The sequence below is a fragment of the Convolutriloba macropyga genome, chromosome 11 (genome assembly GCF_964194025.1).
Source record: "Convolutriloba macropyga chromosome 11, txConMacr16.3, whole genome shotgun sequence".
In the NCBI taxonomy this organism is placed as follows: Eukaryota; Metazoa; Xenacoelomorpha; order Acoela; family Convolutidae; genus Convolutriloba; species Convolutriloba macropyga.
In genome coordinates, this window is record NC_134478.1 from 14,570,380 (window position 1) to 14,589,835 (window position 19,456).

The 19,456-nt window shown below is 35.2% G+C and overlaps 1 protein-coding gene across 2 annotated transcripts in view; it reads left to right on the forward strand.

The window, feature by feature from the left end:
* LOC142349565 (uncharacterized) overlaps positions 1 to 19,456 on the forward strand; it is a 511,473-nt gene that overhangs the window by 273,268 nt on the left and 218,749 nt on the right. For both annotated transcript variants that reach the window (XM_075401206.1, XM_075401207.1), the window contains 9 exons: positions 2,665 to 2,760; positions 4,403 to 4,585; positions 4,919 to 5,188; positions 5,605 to 5,793; positions 6,664 to 6,903; positions 10,124 to 10,351; positions 10,902 to 11,156; positions 14,427 to 14,678; positions 15,286 to 15,540. In XM_075401206.1, coding sequence (XP_075257321.1) covers positions 2,665 to 2,760; positions 4,403 to 4,585; positions 4,919 to 5,188; positions 5,605 to 5,793; positions 6,664 to 6,903; positions 10,124 to 10,351; positions 10,902 to 11,156; positions 14,427 to 14,678; positions 15,286 to 15,540 — 1,968 coding nt within the window. The remainder of the gene's footprint in view (positions 1 to 2,664; positions 2,761 to 4,402; positions 4,586 to 4,918; positions 5,189 to 5,604; positions 5,794 to 6,663; positions 6,904 to 10,123; positions 10,352 to 10,901; positions 11,157 to 14,426; positions 14,679 to 15,285; positions 15,541 to 19,456) is intronic.

The window sequence follows — 19,456 nt, forward strand, 5'->3', positions numbered from 1 at the left end:
TAATATGACTTCAATGACACAAGATTTCAAAAAGTTTAAATTTTTTTTTTCGGATATTTCCGTATTATTGGTTACTTTTGAATTCTTATCACATTGACTGGTTTTTTAATGGCTGTTAAGAATTTTAAAAAAATCGAAATTTTTTTGAACATTAACCAATCTTCGTGAACTGTTAGTCAGTCTTAGTATTGACAGAACCCACTTGCTTTCTTTTGAAACTCAAAAAAATTTTGTTCGTGGTTTTATTTTCTAACTATTGATTATATGACTTCATTAACACAAGAATTCAATATTTTTTAAAAAAAAAATTGGATATTTTCGTATTATTGGTTACTTTTGAACTCTTATCACATCATCCAAATATTATACACATTGTTCAAATATTATCCTAATCCCATTGGCTTGGAAAAGAAATTCAGTGGATCACAGATAAAGTTTCCAGAGAAAAGCTAATGGTTTAAGTTGTTTCAAAATTTTCTTCTCGCACTTTTCTACTGATTTTTGGTTTTTGCCTTTTTTGTTGTTGTTTTCATAATCATAAGACTTATTGTGATCTCCTATTGATTATCTATGCGTAACAAACATCGCTTTCCCGCCATCGTGTTATTTCTGAGCGTAGTTATTGACCTCCGTTAAAAGCTTTTGATTTTAATGGCTGTTAAGACTTTAAAGTAAGTTTTTCGGAAGTTTTTTGAACATTAAACAATCCTTAACTTTTTTTTGTGAACTCTCAGTCAGTCTTAGTACTTTTGGGATCTTTTTTTATTTCTAATGCAGCCAAAAACATTCTAGTTAGCGGTTTTATCTTTTAACTATTAGTTTCAAAACTTCAATGCCACTAGTTTTCATATATATATATATTTTTGAATTTTCGGGTACTTTTTCTTATTTTGGATCCTTTTGAAATCATATCACAATATCCCAATACTGATTGTTCCCGTTGATTTAAGGAAGATGTTCACCGGATCATATATAAAGTTTTCAATGAAGAACTTATGATTTAAATTGCTTCGACACTTTCTTCTGGCACGTTTCTACTGAATTTTTGTTTGTTGCCTGTTTTTGTTGTTGTTTTCATCTTCAATAACTTGTTGTCAGGTCTTTTTGACCAAATATGAATGGCCAATAAACTTGTTGTCCCGTAGAGGCATAATTTAGAGTTTTTAGTGGATTCCGTTGAAAGCTAATGAAATTAATGGCGTTGTTACTACGAGTTTTCTCAAAAATTTCGTGGTTCTAATGTATTTGTTCATATTTGATATTTTGAAGCGATATTGATAAAAGAATAATCAAATCCCATTGCCGTTGGACAGTATGCGTTTTTATAAACGTTTTTTGAGTGGTCATTTTTTGCGCTTCTTCTCTTATTTCAGAACAATCGCGTAGTAACAGATCCCAATGGTTTACAAATGCGGCCCAAATAAACTTATTTAATCTCTCAGTATACTTCCTGCAGCTGAATTAGTAGAAATCAGAATTGAATTAAAAAATAATATTCAGATAATAGCTATTGATTTTTATTGTAGAAATAGTTTGTGTTTTCGCAAATCGTTTCTAATTTTTTAGCCTTTTCTTTAGCTCGTTTCTCAGGCTTTTACTACCCATAGACAAGGCCTTTTGGTTTTGTAGTAACTTTTTAGTAATTTATCAGGGAATATTTTGTTAAAAGCTAACGATTTTTAAGACTTTTGAAATTTCTTTGTTTAAAAAATGTTGATTAATTTTTGAATTTAACCTCATTTATCGTTCTCTTTGTTGACTTGTAACATAGTCTCATTAAGAAAACTTTCCGTCTGCTGTATAGTTAGGAGAAATTAAATTTGAGTAGTTAAGGTTTTATCTGACTGCATTTTGACGTTGTTACTAAGTGCTTTTATATTTGGATATTCAGTTTTTAGCGTGAAGTTTTTGCTTTTGCTAATTTTTTGGTTGTTTTTTTGTCTCGTAGTCTCTTCAAGGTCAAATTTCATTGGCGCTGTAATAAGGCATGGCCTTATGTTTTTCAATAAATAGATAGGTTGTGTAACGATTGCTTTAAACTCAAACATCTATTTTTTTATTTCTTCATTTGGTTGACAATTAAGTCAAAAATGTAGATGAGCTCGGGTCGGAACATCATGTGCGAACGCACATTAACGAGCCGCCTTGTTGTTTTAAATGATCTTTCTTGCTTGATGTTTTACGATTTTTGCCGCGTTGTTTTTTCTGACTGATTTTATTGTCAAGTGACTGCTTTGACTTTGATTTTTGAGGAGTTTTTTGTGACCTAAATTTCCGTCATTCAGAACTTATAAGCCAGCTGAAAAATGGCCTCACATTACTACAAACTATCAGCTCGGAAATGAGTCCTAATTGTTTTCACTTTTGACTACCATTATGTGATCATAATTATGTGATCTACCATTTTTATACTAACATAATTGTATCTTTATATTTAAACCCATAGCCAGCTAGCTCCCCCTCCCCCCAATGACACAGGGTGCAATTGGCGGCCTGTTTGAGGGGCTGTCATTATATGCTAATGGGTTAGGATTTTTTCTTAAAATTGACAAATATGTCAAATAGTGACTTTTTTCAATTTTTTGCTTGATGGATATTGGTCATCTCCATTATATCCCCGCGCTATGGAGCACTGTTATTTTTGCTTCTACTTGACTGTTTTAGCCTGAAACTTCAATTCTATCACGCGACGAACAATACCGTGAACAGAAAACAGGAACTCTATCAGAAGTTTGCGAAGATGTCGCTACAACGTCTAAGGTACCTGTTAACCAGATTTTTCTTTCTATTGAATCTAAAATGACGAAATCATTGGATTTTTAAGAGTTCAATTGAGATTGATCACTGAAATAAGAAAATACTTTTTTAATAGCCGCACAGCGATAGCTGGGGCTATTATTGGCCTTCTCTTGGTTTTTTACAGTTCAAAGAATTTGAATTGTATTGGGGCGCTGTCTTTTTTTTTAAGATCTGTTCACACATTTTCATGATTTTTGAAGTCAAATTGGAGTAGTGATTTTGGTCACGCCGAAACAGGAAATGGAGCGAAAAAGCGAGTGGTTTTGCGGCGTGAATTTTTTTCGCTCTAATTTTAAAGTAGAGTGAGAAAACGGTGTTTGAACAAAAATTCGGTTTCTCGGTAGTGGTTTTTTGTTCACATGCGGCAATTTCACTCTGATTTTTACTGTTTTTTCGGTTTTTTGGATCGGATTTTTTTCTAAATGGTTTTCACAGTTCATTCACAGCTCATTCTAGGCCTAGTTTTTTGTTTGAATTAATTTTTCATTTCTCGCTAGTGGTTTTTTTGGTTCACATGCGGCATTTTGACATTGATTTTCTGTTTTTTCTTATTTTTTTATCTGTTTTTTTTAAAATGGTTTTCTCAATTCACTCATAGTCCATTCTAAGTCTAGTTTTTCTGTTTAGTCAATGAAAATTCTTTGAATTGTACGTGAGGACTTGTCCTGCTATGTTTTTTTATTTCGTCGTCATGATTTTTGTTACGACCATATGACGTCACAGCCACTTTTTGTTCATTCGTTCATGCAATTTCAACTGAATTGCATGTGTGACGTCATTTTTCGCTCTAAATGGAGCGAGTTTTTTGTTCATGCGCGTGATTAAATTTTTGGTCACACTTGACTTACCTCACTCTCAAAAATGACTTCCTCAATTTGAAATTGACTTTTATTTACTTTAATTCAAAGAGATAAGGTCAAATGGGTGTGTGTCACTCTAAATGAAGGTTATTTGAGATCAGCTAATAGAGGTAGCAAAAACGTATACAGGTTTTTAATCAAAATATAACAGATCAGCCTTCAATGAAAAGACGAATTTTTTTGGTCTGTCTTTTTTACTGTTTTTTAAGACTGCCGATCTACGAATCAATTGCGGCTATTTTCTGGCAATCTGCCAGCTATGTTTTATAACTTTAACTAAAAGCATTTGATGTAGACAGAATTTCATTTTTTAATGTTTCATCTAGCTTCGATGAGAGCAAAGTTTTTCACGATCGTTTTTCTGCCTTTGATGCTGTTTCTGATCTTTTATTTGCTAAGATGAGGGATTAGCCACGTACGTTAAGCTCCCCCCCCCCCTCAGTTACAGAGTACGTGCCATTAGATAGTTAATCATTATATATGGCAAGTGCATTTGTGGGATGCAAATATTATGCACCAACTAAGCTGGGGGGGGGGGGGGGGCACAAACGGAAAAGAAGATCCAAATTGTCATGGATGGTCCCTCCTCAAGTTATTATGCAACCCATAATCAAGGCAAAACCACTCATTAAGTCTGCACATGGCAGCGAAAACAAAAATTTTGTTCACGGGAGGAAAATGAAACCATTCCATTTAGCGATATCATAATTGATTCGGAACCTAATAAAAAAATTGCATTTCAGACCGATAGGGGGCTGCAAAGTGGCAGTTCAGTTTCTGAATTAGACAACAGTTCGCCAGAAGATCAAGAGCAAGTTTCAAGAAGGGTTGGTAAAGATAGCGATGATCCCACTAGCAACAGAGACGATCATACAGCTGCTGCGCTATCTGACATCGACGAAATATCGGAGCTGTCGGCTAAGAGTGTACGTGGTGATTTTAGCTTTGATCTTAGGCAAATCCATTCCAATATTAGTCTAAAAGTGCATTTAGTTGCCAATTCAAGAGTGCCTTTCTTTTTTTGGTTGTGTTCGAAAGATCGGTTCTTTCCCATTATAGCCCCCCAACAAAATTATAGCCCCAATTATGGTATAATTACCATGATTGGAAGGGCTAAAGGTTATCTGACCACTAAGCTGTGAGGGCGGGCTATAATGAGCAAGACCCGAAAGATCAAACATCGAGGGATTCAGTTTACTTCTCTCTTGAACTTGTTTTTTTCTTTAAAAAAGTTGTACAAATGATATTTTTCACACCAGGAGTCGAACTTGGAATCAGCAATGGACAGCGACTATTTCTCAGTTGCCCTTCCGACTAACACAAACCCAGTTGACGATTCTTCTCTCTCACAAGCTGCAGTTTCAACCCAAGCCTCCTTGTCTCCCGGAGTCAAGGGTTCTAAGCGTGCTCCCAGTAGCGGGCATTTGGACAATACTTCTAGAGGTCAACAGGTCGGGGATTTGAGCAATCAGCGTGATGGTGCAGTTGATAGTGAGGCATTAGCGGACGCTGTTGCTAAGCAACACGAGGTGATTTATTATCATATGGATTGTGTCTTTCCCGTTGTAGCCCCCTCCCCCTCGCGAATATGGTCCCCAGATTATGGTATATGTACAGAAATTGGGATATGCTTTCTATCCCCCCTTAAACGGGGGATGAGTATAATGGGAAAGACTCTAGGCTCAATTCGTTATAGGCGCTCTTCAATTCTTTGTTTACGAAGCGTATTTGGGGGAGTGTTGGAGCGAAACAGTGATTTTACCATTTTCACTGTTAGGTGTAAATTTCCAGCAAACATTTTTCTTGTAACACCATTGAAAAAATGTCAGTTACCAATAGATGATAGGCAAAATAACTATTAGGGGAATTTACTAGGGGAATTCTATTAGGGGAATTCAGTAGATTCTTTTATTTTACGTCACCAGTAATTTACCTTTTTCTTTAGCTCGAGGAGGTTATCCTCCTCAAAGACTCGCAAATAGATGAATTGAGGTCAATGTTGGAACTGTGCAAGCAACAAGCACAAGTGAATGAAGACGAACAGCTGGCTCAATTAATAGATGCTAAATTGAATTCAACTGTGGAGTTGGCCAATGACCAGGATGTGGACAGTTCTCCTCCTATGGTTGAGACGGTCAGTTGTAATTTTTGACAAAAGAAAATCTGAGCAATTTTTAGACTAGACGTGATAGGTCTCGTTATCTGTCCTGGATAATTCAAACCTATTCTATCCAGCTTAGTGGACATACAACTTTTACTCCCCCCCGGACGCGCGTGCTTATTTTACATAGTAAAGTTGTCATTGCCTTGTGCTCCTAATTTTTTGACGTCCCAAAGATATCGATCGAGCAATTTTTTAAGATTCGAAAGAAGGTAATGATATCGTCCACATTTTTGCATTTCCGTCACTCATTTTGGTCGTTATTTTCCAGTACTGATTTTGGGCGTGCTGGAACAGTAGGAGGGGTAAAAAACGGACCAGAGATTAGTTTTTTGCATAATACTTTTTCACTGGTATTTTCAAGTATGGAGTAAGAAAGCAAATATGGTTTTTGAACATATGGTATTCGAGAAAATGAATGTTTTTGACAGGTTCTAGTTAGCTCAAATATCCAATTTGTTAAATTGAAGAATACTTTTTGGGATGCTCCTGATGTTATTCCGGCAATATTTCCTTTGTTGATTTTGCTGAAATCTGTTTGAAACAAAAAATGGCTCACATGACGAAACAATTTTTATGCCAATCTGCTGGTCAATTTTAGGTCAACCATGTTTTTGCTTTCAAGTGCGTGACCTCAATTGCTATGCTCTTTAACAAAATTTTGGCTGAATTGTGTAATTATTTTTTAAAATCTCAATTTTTTTAATACGGTTTTCATTGTTTTGTTGTTTATTTTGACACTTCATCGATGAATTTCGGTGTCTGTTGTGCTAACAAGCCGGTCAATTTCGCAACTATAATCGGCAGTCGGTCGGCTAGGTTTATGTTTTCATTTGGTTTCAGGAATCCAATCCAGAACCAGCAGCGGGAGCCGAAGACAGCCCTCAATCGTTTCCACCGAAGCCAGCTTCATCACAGAAACCGAGAACGTCAACAGGGATCAAAAGCAGTCGAATCCCGACGAGAGCTCCGACCAGTAGAAATCAGATACATCAAATCAAGCAAGAGTCCAGCCAGCATCAGACTACGAACGAAATTGAAACAATGGAAGCAATAGCTACAGCACTTGCTAAGCAACGCGAGGTATTGTACTTTGTGAATTCGTAAAAATTCTGTCCGAAATTGTTTCTTTTGAATTCCTCTCGAATGGAATTTGAAGCAATTATTGCAGACGTAGGTCTTTTTTATGCAGCATTTTCGCAAACTAATAAACATGGTTTTATTTTTGCGCATTGTAATTTTGATTGAGCATAGTGTGTAATTCGAAGCAACAGTTCGCGACCTTATAAAAATTTGATCGAGTTGTTCTGAAAACGGATGTGAAAGTCAATGCAGCAGGTGCTAAAATTTTGATTTTCGTTTATTTATTAAACAAAGAGGCTCGGTAATGTGCGTCCACACATAAAATTCCGACCCCACTCATCCACATATTTGGCATAATTTCAATCAAATAAGGAACAGATAGAAAACCCCCAAAGTATTTTTCAAAAAAAGAGTATGAACAAAAAGATCGCCACCAACTCAAATATCTCAGTGGAGTAAAAAAAATACCGGATTAGATTGATGAGATTAGCCATTATTAAGAAAGCAAGGCAAGACGAACAACAAAAACCCAATAACAACAAACATTAATTACATTCAAAACTTTATGTTCATTTGAAAAAAACTTATTAACAAGGTCAAAAAAGGGTGAGATAAAACTGAAACTAAACAAAATAACCTGTACTTCGCTAGAAAAGATATGAGACCACTCCATAATAAATCTGGGTAGCAATTATACAAAAAAGAAAAGCAACGTTAAAAAATATTCGCTTATATTTTTAAAAACAATTAATTTCAAAGAAATGAAAACAATTAGACACCAATTGAAAACATCCATCATTTTTTAAACACATACGTCTCTATAGGCGGTTATTAAGACCTGCCATTATTCAATTTTTTATGCGGTTGCAAAAGAACTACAAATAGACAGACAAAAATTCAATTGAAACTTGCGAGAAAACGCTGTCGAAGCCGTAACGCCAAATTCTGCCCCCAAAATATATTCAATTAAGCCTTCCTTGAACGCCAAAAATGTGGTATGCGACTTCTCATTAATGAGAATATGTAACAAGTAGAAAAAAGAGAAAAAGGCAAAATTATGTAGTACTTTTGTTTTTTTGAAAACAATTATTTTCAAAGTCTACAAAATGAACTAATTAAATTGGTTCGTTTATTCGTCCAAAGGAAGCGCTTGATACCTGTAATTATTGAGATTATGTCTTACGTATACAAAAGAACTTCATATATAGACCGGAAAAAAGGCTCTTTTTTGCGAAAAACCCTTGTCAAACACAGTAAATTCATAACAAATTCTTTGAAAACATTAGATTTTGCACTCTTGCATCGTACTTCAATGACAATGATGTCATATTACCTGCAAATAACGAATCTAGGTAAAAAAAATAGACAAACAAGAACAAAATTGGAAAGTTAAAAAAGTGCTGTTTTTATTTTTAAAAACAATTGTTTTCAAAGTGATGAAAGTCATCAGCTATCTATTCAAATCAGAACATAGGATCATTTATTCCTCCAAAGACAACCAGGGAGACGATTCTTTATCTAGGAAGTTTCATACAACTAAAAAGACAAAGTAAAAATGACAGTTACAGACATTGTAAAAATTTCAATTAAATTCTTCGAGGAAAGGTTGTCGAAAAAGTTAAAACCATTATCTATGCCATTAAAGACTTTTACGTATTAAATTGTGCCTTATTTTGAACGCCAATAATTTACTATGGGAACTGTCAATAATGTGGTAGTTTCCCAGAATGAGAAAAAAGTGAAAAATGCGCCATTGACTAAAAATCAAAATCAAAAAAATTTTGTGAAATCTAGTATTGTCAAAGACAGAGAACCCTAATTTAACGCGTAAAACCGCTACAAATATTTATTTTGAATTCAATATAAAGAAGAGGAGGAAGAAGAAGCGTTCTTTCTTTTCTGACACTAAGCTACAAATAGACCTAATTGAGAGAAAAATATTGGCAAAGTTCAATAAGCCATTGTTTGTTTAAAAATCAAACATTTTTAAAAGTCAAAGCGGCCATAACATTTCGAGTAAAGAATCTATATGCATTAATTTGTAACTGATTAGGAAGCCATTTGAACCTATCAGCAGTGAGCTTTGATTTGAAATATTCGGTTCTTTAACTAACAAAAAAGTTCATTTTTTTTAAAAGAGAATAACTGATTACAACCCGAATTATTTCTGATGTTAACAGTTCGAGGTTGGACCAAAACCGGCCTAACTATTGCTGGTTGACCTCTAAGAACACTCAATTGTTTTGAATGTTATAGATCTAGATAATTTGTTAGTTAAAAGATCGAAAATAAATGCTGCGTTTTTGATAATCATTGGGTACAGTTAGCAAAAAACGACAAAATTTTAATTCTAGGCTACTCTCAATGGAAGTGCTAGTAGGACTAGCGGCGTTTGTAGTTTACAAAGATTGTGTTAGTTGTTCCAGATTAGGATTTTTTTGGTTGTGTACTACCGGCAAATTTAATCAAAGGGATCTAAAGAAGCTTATTTCGGGCAATTTTTGATGAAAAAGGCTGAATTTTGAAATTTTTAGCCAAAATTTTAGCCAAAAAATTGAATCAAAATACTCAACAATACTTTTTTTTTCCTTTTAAAAAACCCAGCAGTACTATTTTTTCAACAATTTTTACATTTTTTATTTATTTTTTTGCAAAATTGACGAAATTTTAGGCATAAATTCCGGAAAATGTGAACAAAAATGACGCAAATCGGTCTAATATTCACGAAAATTTAAACCCCGATAACTCGCTCTAGCAAGCGAAATTCGAAAAATTCTTTTTAATTTTATATTCTACGCTAGACGGGCTTTTTAATGATGCCACTTAGAACTCTCTACGCTCAAAATATCGATCGGCCAAAATTGTCTTAACAAAAATACCATTTGAGTATATAGTTCCTCCCCCCTCAAGAGGGGTTGGAACAAAAATTGAAAAGTAGTAGTACCATTGTAGAAACCGTCTTCATCTCACGCTCTGTTGCAAAAATTGCTGCGGAGTCACAACTTGTGAAGAAATTTTTGTGAACATGAATTCAAATTTTGTTTTCTCTTTTCAATTTTCCTCCGTTTTTGTCGTCAAAATATTGTTTAGCGGCTTTTTTGTATAATTATGTAATTGTGTTTATTTCGTCTAGTGAGTAGGTATGACTAAGTGAATTTTTACTTTCGAGTCAAATCAGGAGTCTGTCGGCTTTGTTTTATTAAATATATAATTTTTTCAGCTTGAATCAGAGATACTTCGGAAAAATGACCAAATTGAGGAGCTGAAGTCAGTTCTTGACCTATGCAAGCAACAAGCAGAAGATAACAACAATGAACAACTAGCTCAACTGATCGACGCTAAGTTGAGCGAAGTGAACAAATCTGAACCTTGTTTGAGTTCATCGAATGAAGCGAAAGTTGAACCAGTGAAAAATGGATCGGATGTGAATAGCACAAACAAAATTGAGGTAAAACGTCAGATTTTCTACAAGATTCAATTTTTTGATCAGTTGTTTATGACAACAAAAGGCGAGTTTCAGCCTAATTTTAATCGCTATAGACTAGTCTATAGGATTTTAGGTTTGGTTATTTCTATTCGCATGCTAAATTGTATCAATTTTCAATCGTTCTTGTCGAACCCAAGTTGTCTCTCCGAAAAACTAATGATCAAAAAGTACATTAAATTCAAATCAATACATCAAAAACTATATTTAAATCAACCAAGTCAGTTTCCATGTTTTTAATCAGTAATGAAACGCTGTTGCCTTGGTAACGGGAAACTTAATTGAGGGTAAAGAGAAAGTTACCGAGTACATAGCAATTGTTGGATCTTTTCTGTTTGTGCTCCTCCAGTGTGATATCCCCCCTCCCCCTCGTTTCAGAGTACGTGTCATTATATTGTAAATGAATATTTAAAAAATGAGGCGTTCACCTTCGGGTTGCATGCAACTGAGGGGGGGGGGGGGTGTATACAAAAAAGATCGGATACCAAAAGTGTTTATCTGCTCCGTTATTTAGGTCTTGGAAAGCGAATTGCGCTTGAAAACAGCCGAAATTCAGCGCAAAAATGATCAGATTGACGATTTGAAGGCAACACTTGACAATCTAAAGCAGCGAGCTCAAGTTCGGCAAGACAGGCAACTTGCACAAATAATTGATGATAAATTGAACGAAGTGAAATCTTCAACGACCGAGGATAATGCCGTATCTAGCACAAATGTTGCTGGTCCATCTAGACATTCAACCGACAACGCTCTCAGAAATGAAACACAGGTAAACGAATTTTGCGTTGTGGTTTTATTGGAGATAAGGGAAGGGGTTCAATTTTGTTTATTGATCTTTATTTATACATTTTGTTTATTGAGATAATTTTTATGCCTAATTCATTGTCCAGCAGAATGGGAACACCAATTACAAATAGCAATTTGTGTCTGAATCAGTTGTCTCACCAAATGAGCGGAAACACCCTAATCCATGCTAAGTAGAGGTGGGTTAAAAGTGAAACATCGTCCTGGGTGCTAATTTTCTTGCAAAATACCTGTAAAATTTTGCTTGATCTTAGAATAGACTAAGTGGGCAACCTCAGTTCCTTTAAAATTTTTACCAGATAACCTTCCACCCCGTCGTTCACCTCCTTTTTGGCTGGAGCCTAGGTATTTATTCATCGGACCTTTAGAGGAATGAATTCCAAGCCATGAAGACTAGAGCATCGGTGCTAAGACTATCTGCGGTCTAGCTCTTTGAGGAGTCGAGTCCCGTGAGCCTCAAGTCTCCTTAAAACCATCTTTCGGGACATAGCAGAGCATGTGTTGTCTGGACCAAACAAGTAGTGTAGTCACTCTATATCATTTTTGGTTCTGCGATCACAGCTGCAACACTACTCTGTTATGTTATTTCTGTGACTATCACTACATCTGTCTTGTCTGGACCTTACACAGTATTTCCTACTAGAAAACTTTCATTTCAAATACTGACTGTGCACAGGGATCACACATAGTTTTCCCTTCCACTACTCACCAACTTGCAGTGAATAGTGTAGCAGTCGTCCCAAACTCCCTCGCATCTCAACCATACCAAATCTGCGTTCGTTGCCTACTATCAAATGTTTCAGGCCGATTAGAGTTCACAAGAGACTATAATTGGAGCCTAGCCAAATCACTAGTAAATGACTAAACTGCATCTAACATTCTCGATTTCATATTCGTTACTTCATTGACTTTCGAGTCAGTAAGACAATTTTTCGCTCATTTGGGAATTTTCAACGGGTAGAAGTTGGCGAGACATGACTACAAGAGCCATTTTTATATACAGGGCCCGCCAACAACTACTTTTGCTCCCTTCTTTCAAGAGCGCTATTCCTAGCTCTGCCTCAATTCCTTCATCTCAAGCTCTTGCCTGCGCTGAGGAGTATCGGACTGGCAGGAGTTCCGAGCAGAGTTTGTTTTGAGTCTAAGGTTGCTTGCTCAGGGCATACTCCTCAGACTATCTGCTTAGCTAACTACCGCCAACTGAGCCGGTAGCAGTTACCCAGGGGCACCACGCAGAAATTGTTGATCGCGTCTACACCATGGGTTACTAACCCTCTGAAGGTGTTCGCCTTAGCAATGTGCTTCCGTGTCCCCCAAGCAGAATGGGAACACCAATGACAATTAGCAATATCTGTCTGAATCAGTTCTTTCACCAATTGAGCGGAAACACCCTAATCCCTGCTAATTAGAGGTGCGTTAAGGGTGAAACTATATGTTTACTAAGCTACGTTGGGTCATTTGTTACTTTCTCGCCTTTTATGTTTTTCAATTGAATTTATTTTCTCAAAGTTGTTAAATGCAAATATGACGAGCATTGAAACATCCAAATTGCATATTTTATTCGCCGTAATAGAAATTATCATAATATGTTCCTTTCATATGCAGATTATGCTAGCCAATAAGAAAAAAGATAAAATAACGCAAACTATTGGAGATCTCTTTGAGCATTTGTGTCTAATTTTTTATTGTAAATTGAGAATTTTTGCGAGTGTTTCTTGTTAGAAGAACGTTTTTTTTAAATGACAAAAAATAGCGTTTCTATTTATGTTAATTATTAAATTCAATCCAAATTTAAACAGGTATGAGTAATAAGCGTTTTCTCGAAAAGTTTTTTGGCTGTTTTGCTGGGGGTTAGATCTTTGTAAGATTCCTGGCTTGTAAAGAGATGACAGTTATTTGTAAGACACTTACAAGGAATTGACAAATATCAACTATTGACACGAATCTTGCAGGATATTGGCCCTTGAAAATCCCCGTTCTATGGCAGGAACCTTTATCGTCAATTGATATTGAAGCTCCAGTTTTAATATGAAGAAAGATATTTAATACTGTAACGATGAGTTTTGTGTGTTAATGGAAATTGGTTCTTTTCTGTTATAGCACCCCGCCACGTCGATTTGCAGCCCCAGTTATACATATAATATAATTTTGATTACACTTTTTACACTCTTATAGTGTCAATAAAACACAAATGGCATTTAAAGTATAATGATAGACAGAATTTTTTGAAATTAACGCGTATGTAAGAAATTACCATTTGCATATAATGTAAACGGCAGTTGAATAATGCGTGTTTTTATCAACTCGATATTCATCTTTTCGAGAAACAGTCAATCAATCAGTTTTTTCAGTAATCGGGAGCGAAATCCAAAAAATTTTATTTAGCTCTGATGACAAAATTTTACCGTTATCAAAACAAGTATCTATAAGTAAGAAAAATTGAATTTTTGAGGGGTCCAAACAGATTGGCTGTATAGGGCTGGGGGCTGTAACAGAAAAAAGCCAACCTAATAACACAAAATTTCCTCATCACTAAGTTTTTGTTTGTCTCGATTTTCTGGGATTATGATCTCAAATATTCCTAGTGTTTGTTCAAATACGCCCTAAATATACTGATTTTGATTACAAAACTCGTCAAATACGTTTTTTGAGGAGTAAGTTCGAAACCTTTATTTGTTAACCGATACCGTGTTATCTATGTTTTCAGGGGCAAAACTGTTTGTGCGTAAACCAAAAAGACCTAAAAAATATAGGACTTTTGCCAATCGTCGAGTAAACATTTTGGATCTTTTCTGTTTTTACCCCCCGTCCTATATAACCATTCTGTTTGCACCCCCCAAATATGTACCTGTTCGTCCTTAGAGATTCTAAATTGCTGATATCGGTAGACGATTAGATGAATTTTTGTTTCCGGCTGTCAAAAAATTGTGCCATAAAGCCAATCTTTCGTAAGATATGCGCGAAAATATAAAAATACGTATTATTTGTTGTCTGCCTATATTAGACGCAAATTGAATGATTTTAAATGTGTTAATTTGAAAAAAGCGCTGCATCATTAATTTGTAAGTGCCGTTTGTGCATAATCGTATATGTAAGTGTATACAATGCAAATAATAAAATAACATGCTATAGCATGTATAAGTGGGGGGGGGGGGGGGGGGGTGCAAATGGAAATGGGGGGCAAAAACAGAAAAGATCCAACATTTTGAAACTTATTGTTTTTTTCCTACTGTAGAAACTCGGCAGTGAATTGCGTTCCAAAACAGCCGAGATGGAGACAGCTGTGAAGGAAAAACTTCGATCAACTCTTGAAAAACTGAAACAGCAAGCACGTGCAGATGAAGACGAACAGTTTGCGAAAGTGCTTGATAAGAAGTTGAAAGAAATCAACTCTCTTTCAACTGGATCTCCTGTTGTCTCCTCTAGTGATATTTTTCCACGTGACCCAAAATTTGGACCCTTAATGGATCCGCACACGGAAATGGCGGTAACTAGTGACCTATTTTTTTTAACAAATGACACTTGATGTAATTTTCCCCCTGATTTATATGATAAAATAGGGCCGGTTACTGAAATTTACAAAAAAAGTTCTCATTTGACAACTTAAATTCCAAGTTTTTGTTTTAGTTTAATGATAATTGAATCATGATCTGTACTGTGTTCATTTTAGTGTTCTTTTACTGTGTTAAAAGCTTCAGTACCTTAAGTTTGTGAACTGATTTACATATATAGTTGTAACCTTGTCATTATGGTTATGACACTAGGCTGATATTAACTGACTTTGTTCATAAATACAAATAAGTGTTTTCTAGAGAGGAGGCAGGCTATGCTTCGAGATTTTTAAAATCAAAATTGAGGTGGGATTCAGTGTCATCACACTTTTTAATGCCCTAAACGCTCAATTCTTATGATACTTGCACTTTTCTGCCGAACTAAATTTGGGTTTTTCCTCACTAAAGCCCCCCCCCCCCCCGATAGTGGTCATATAAAGTATGCCCCATTACTTTAAATAGATCCTAATGAGGGCGATAACTTTGTTGGGGCTATAATGGGCAAGACCCTAATTTTGAAAGTTCCCTCATTTTCTTTTGCAGAAACTCGGCAATGAATTGAGTTCCAAAACAGCCGAAATGGAAAATGCCGTGAAGGAAAAACTGAGGTCAACACTTGAAAAAATGAAGCAGAAAGCGCGAGTAGACGAAGACGAACAATTTGCAAAAGTCATCGATAAAAAGTTGAAAGAAATCAACTCCCTGACAAGCGGACCTCCTGTTTTTAGTTCTGCTGACAGTTTTCCAAATGAACCAGTTTCATCTGGACTGGTATCGGACCCCTACGCAGAAATCGCGGTAAGGAATTGCCTAGGGGTTAGTGTATGATAAGAGGTAAATTTTAGCCCATCTCCATAGCTGAACTAAGTTAAAATACGTAATTTGGCTTGCTCCTGCTGAAATTTTTGTTACAACATGTTAAGAACCATGAAGTTACCGCATTTCAGATTAAGGTGAATTCGCCATGTAGAATTCCATTGAATACAGAAAAAAGTACGAAAAAGGAAGTTGCTGATTGAGTAAAATTATATTAATGTTGAAACAAAGGTCAGGTTTTCAACCTAAATTTTATCTCGTACTTAATATAATTTTTAAGCTGTATGTATACAATTGAAAATTGATGTTTTCGTTTCGATGGTAGAATCAGGATTTTTCCGGATGCACATTAGCAGCTTACGTTGAAAAAATCATTGAGTCAAAAGTCAGTCGCATGCGTTTTGTGAAATCACACAGACAAACCACAGCTTTTCTAGAAACAATGACTGCATCTCTGAGTAACAATGACTGTAAAAGAGAAAAAAGATTTCGAGAAAAAGAAGAGTGAAGACTCAGTAAATGATTATTTGAATTTGAAAAAATTATTATCACAACTAAAAACTGAAAATGCTTTCCATCGACAACAAAATAATGAAATTGTTGATAAACGAAAAAACATCGAAACCAATCCATCAGAACAAAAAAGTCAGACAACATCGACAACAAAGCAAGATTTTATTCAAAGTTTGTACCAGGATCGGCAAAGACACTTACTTATTAGCCACCAAGCGAGGGATCTAAACCCAAGTACCGCTAACCACTCTTATTCTTCAGCAAAACTTAAAGCACTATCAAATATTGTAAACCAATACCACAGTTACCACACGTATTATTGGTTCAAGAATCAATTTTTTCAACGGAATCTGTATTAGAAACTCTGTCACCTCTCACATTTGCACTTTTCAAATTTCTATCATTAAATTTTATTTCGGTCGCAGCAAAAACAACGGAAATATTGACAAATATAACGAAGCCTGAGAAAATGTTGCAGTGGAGCCGAGTAATGCTGTTGATTTTGATGCTGTTTTTTCATAATATACTTAAAACAAAAATATCAGCAGGGATGGAGAACATCCACCAGTCATTCATGGTATTGCAAATTCTGTGAGACATGTTTGGAACTTCCTTGTACATAATGGCTTTACAGCGTCGAAATCTGAAATGAAACAGAGAATTATCAAGCAAATCTTTGGACCTATTTTTGCTCATTAATATAACTTTTTTTCGGTTTCCATTCAAAACAAGCATTTTTTCCTCAAACTCATCATACATTTGGCTGATGAATTGTCGAAATATAGAACAATGCAACTTTTCTTGATCTTTTGAAGTTTCTGTTCACTAATGTGAAGAAAAAGTTATACTGGAAAATCATGAACGGACATTTGAAAATTTTAATTCCAACAAACCTAATGTTAACTTTTTGAAACAGTTGTTTCATAAATTTTTGGTTTTCTTCGTGACGTTGTTAATTGTTTATCGCTAGTACCTTTCATGCTATCAGGTGAAATTGAAATGAACCAAGGCCCTCAGCTGGATAGTTTGATTGAGTTTTCCTGTTGCTTGAAAAACAGAGGACACGACAACTTGCAATTAGTTTTTCCTCAATGATTGTCAAAACTTAAAAACAAGTTTGAAGAGTTTTTAAACGTTTTTCAAACAGCATACGTTGATTTGTTTGTCGCTGTAACTGAAACACGGATGAGCACAGAGTTAAATAATTAAAACAGTTATTTAACAGCTTCAAACACTTTCTTTGGAAAATGAAGATAAGACAAAACAGGGGCTTCAAAGGAGTAGGAATAGGATTTTATGGTCAAAAATTTGAAAGCTAATTTTAGTTAGGTATTGAAACAGTTGTTGAACATTTTAGCAATTCCCTTTGGGCTGAAATAAGCGACGCATCGAACGAAAAATTATTTGATTACGCTTTATATTGCCCAAACAAACATCTTGATCGATTGAGTATTGAATTTTTGGGGGTATATAATATAACAAGTTGAACTAGACATTTCTGCATCATTTTTAGGATGGGAAACTGTTATCCTCGGGGATGCCACCATATGTACTAATAAAACATTTCATCTGATTGATCACTGTTTCATTTCGAAAGATAACCGACCACGATGTCATAACAACCCACTTCAACTTCATGGATTTTCTCGTAATCTTCGAATCAACTCTCTCATTGAAATTTGAGAGCGATAACATGATAAATACAAGAATTTTCAGATTTTCCTCTTGATCTAAACTTAACAGAAATCTTGCTCTTGCAGATTGTTGGAAAATGTACCAATGTGATAACGGCCATGATATGTTGGATTCATTTAGCAATAATTTTTGAGAAAATTAATGAAAAGCACGCTTCGTTCCGAACTGTTAAGCTAAGTGATAGCAATTTTAAGAACTGTAAACCATGGACGACTCAAGAATTGATGAACTTGATGCCCCAAAGACGTTTTTTTTCAAAAAAGGTAATATTCCTGACAGTGAGACGTACGAAGTACTTAAGCGTTTAGGAAACTTAGTAAATAGGACTCTAAGGGGGGGGGGGGCAATTTTTTCCTCAGTTTTTTCAAAAAGATACCGACATTTAAAGAATGGAAATTCATTAAACAGTAAAGCAGTCTCAGTAAAAAAAGTATCTAGTTTGATGCAATTAGATTAGATAGTGACGAAATTTCAAGTAATCCAACGATTAACATCGATTGTCCAAAAAGGTTGTTTGCTAATCAAGGCGCTTTGGAAGGATAAAACGTTCCCTGTAAATACACTGATAATTTTCAATCACCTGAAATCATAGTCAGAGCTGTGACTAGAAAAGAACCGTAGTCAGTCGTTAATTCTCTGGAATATAGCAAAGCAGCAGGAACTGGAGAAAAAGCAGTTGCTCTCATGAAGTCATGCAGAAATTCTATGGGCATGCATCTGCACTTTCAATGAGTACATTAAGGAAAAAATTTTTCGAACTAAAATTAAAAGAGTCTTTGTAACAACAATTGTCAAAAAATTGGATAGTACAAACTGTCGAGCAATTTTCGTTAATCCGAGTTTTGCAAAAATTTTTGAGCTCTTCATTTGACTCATATAATGGATCATTAAGCAAAAATATGATAGTAAAGAGCAATTCGAGGTTTTGGAAAATACAGTCAGCAGCGGGTGCAGTTTAACAAGTAGTTGAAACAGTTTCGTCTAATTTAGAACAGAACAAGGAAACTCTTGCTATTTTTCGAGATCTTGTAAAGGTTTTTTAAATCCATTTTGCTTAGAATTTTCCTTAAAAAAATGAATTGTGTGATTTTCCCAAAAATGCAAAAGAAGCGATGTTTTCATTTTCTATTGACTGCAGACAAACAGTAAAACTTGATTGCCTGTTTTCTGATTGAAATTGTCAACATACACACAATGGAGAAAGTAATTCAATACGCGATAACACAAGTGTTGTCTGTCATGGAAGGGAAAGTAGTTTACCTGCAAAGGTCAAGGAATCCTACTGAAGACAGACGAATATCTAGAGATGAGCAAAGTGACCTGGCACACGAAAACGATTTAATTTTTCTGACGCAACAATTCCGATTTGGGCTCTTTCTCATATAAAGACGATAAAGATGAAGTTCTCAAAACACAAAAATTTTGAAGACACCTTGGTATTCAAATCGACAGCAACGGCAGCTTACAAAAATGTTAAATGAAATTGCTCATGCTAAAAGATCAGTATACCAAATAAAACATCAAATTCCTTTGATTAAGCGCATTCTTCTTTATAATCACTGGTGCTTTCGCATTTATCTTTTTCGGCATTCTTTTTTAAAATTTATTTGAAGAAAAGACCTGAAACGTATACATCGGCAAACTAACCGGGTGTAAAGATGTGCTTTTTTCGCGAAAAGTATGACAGAGC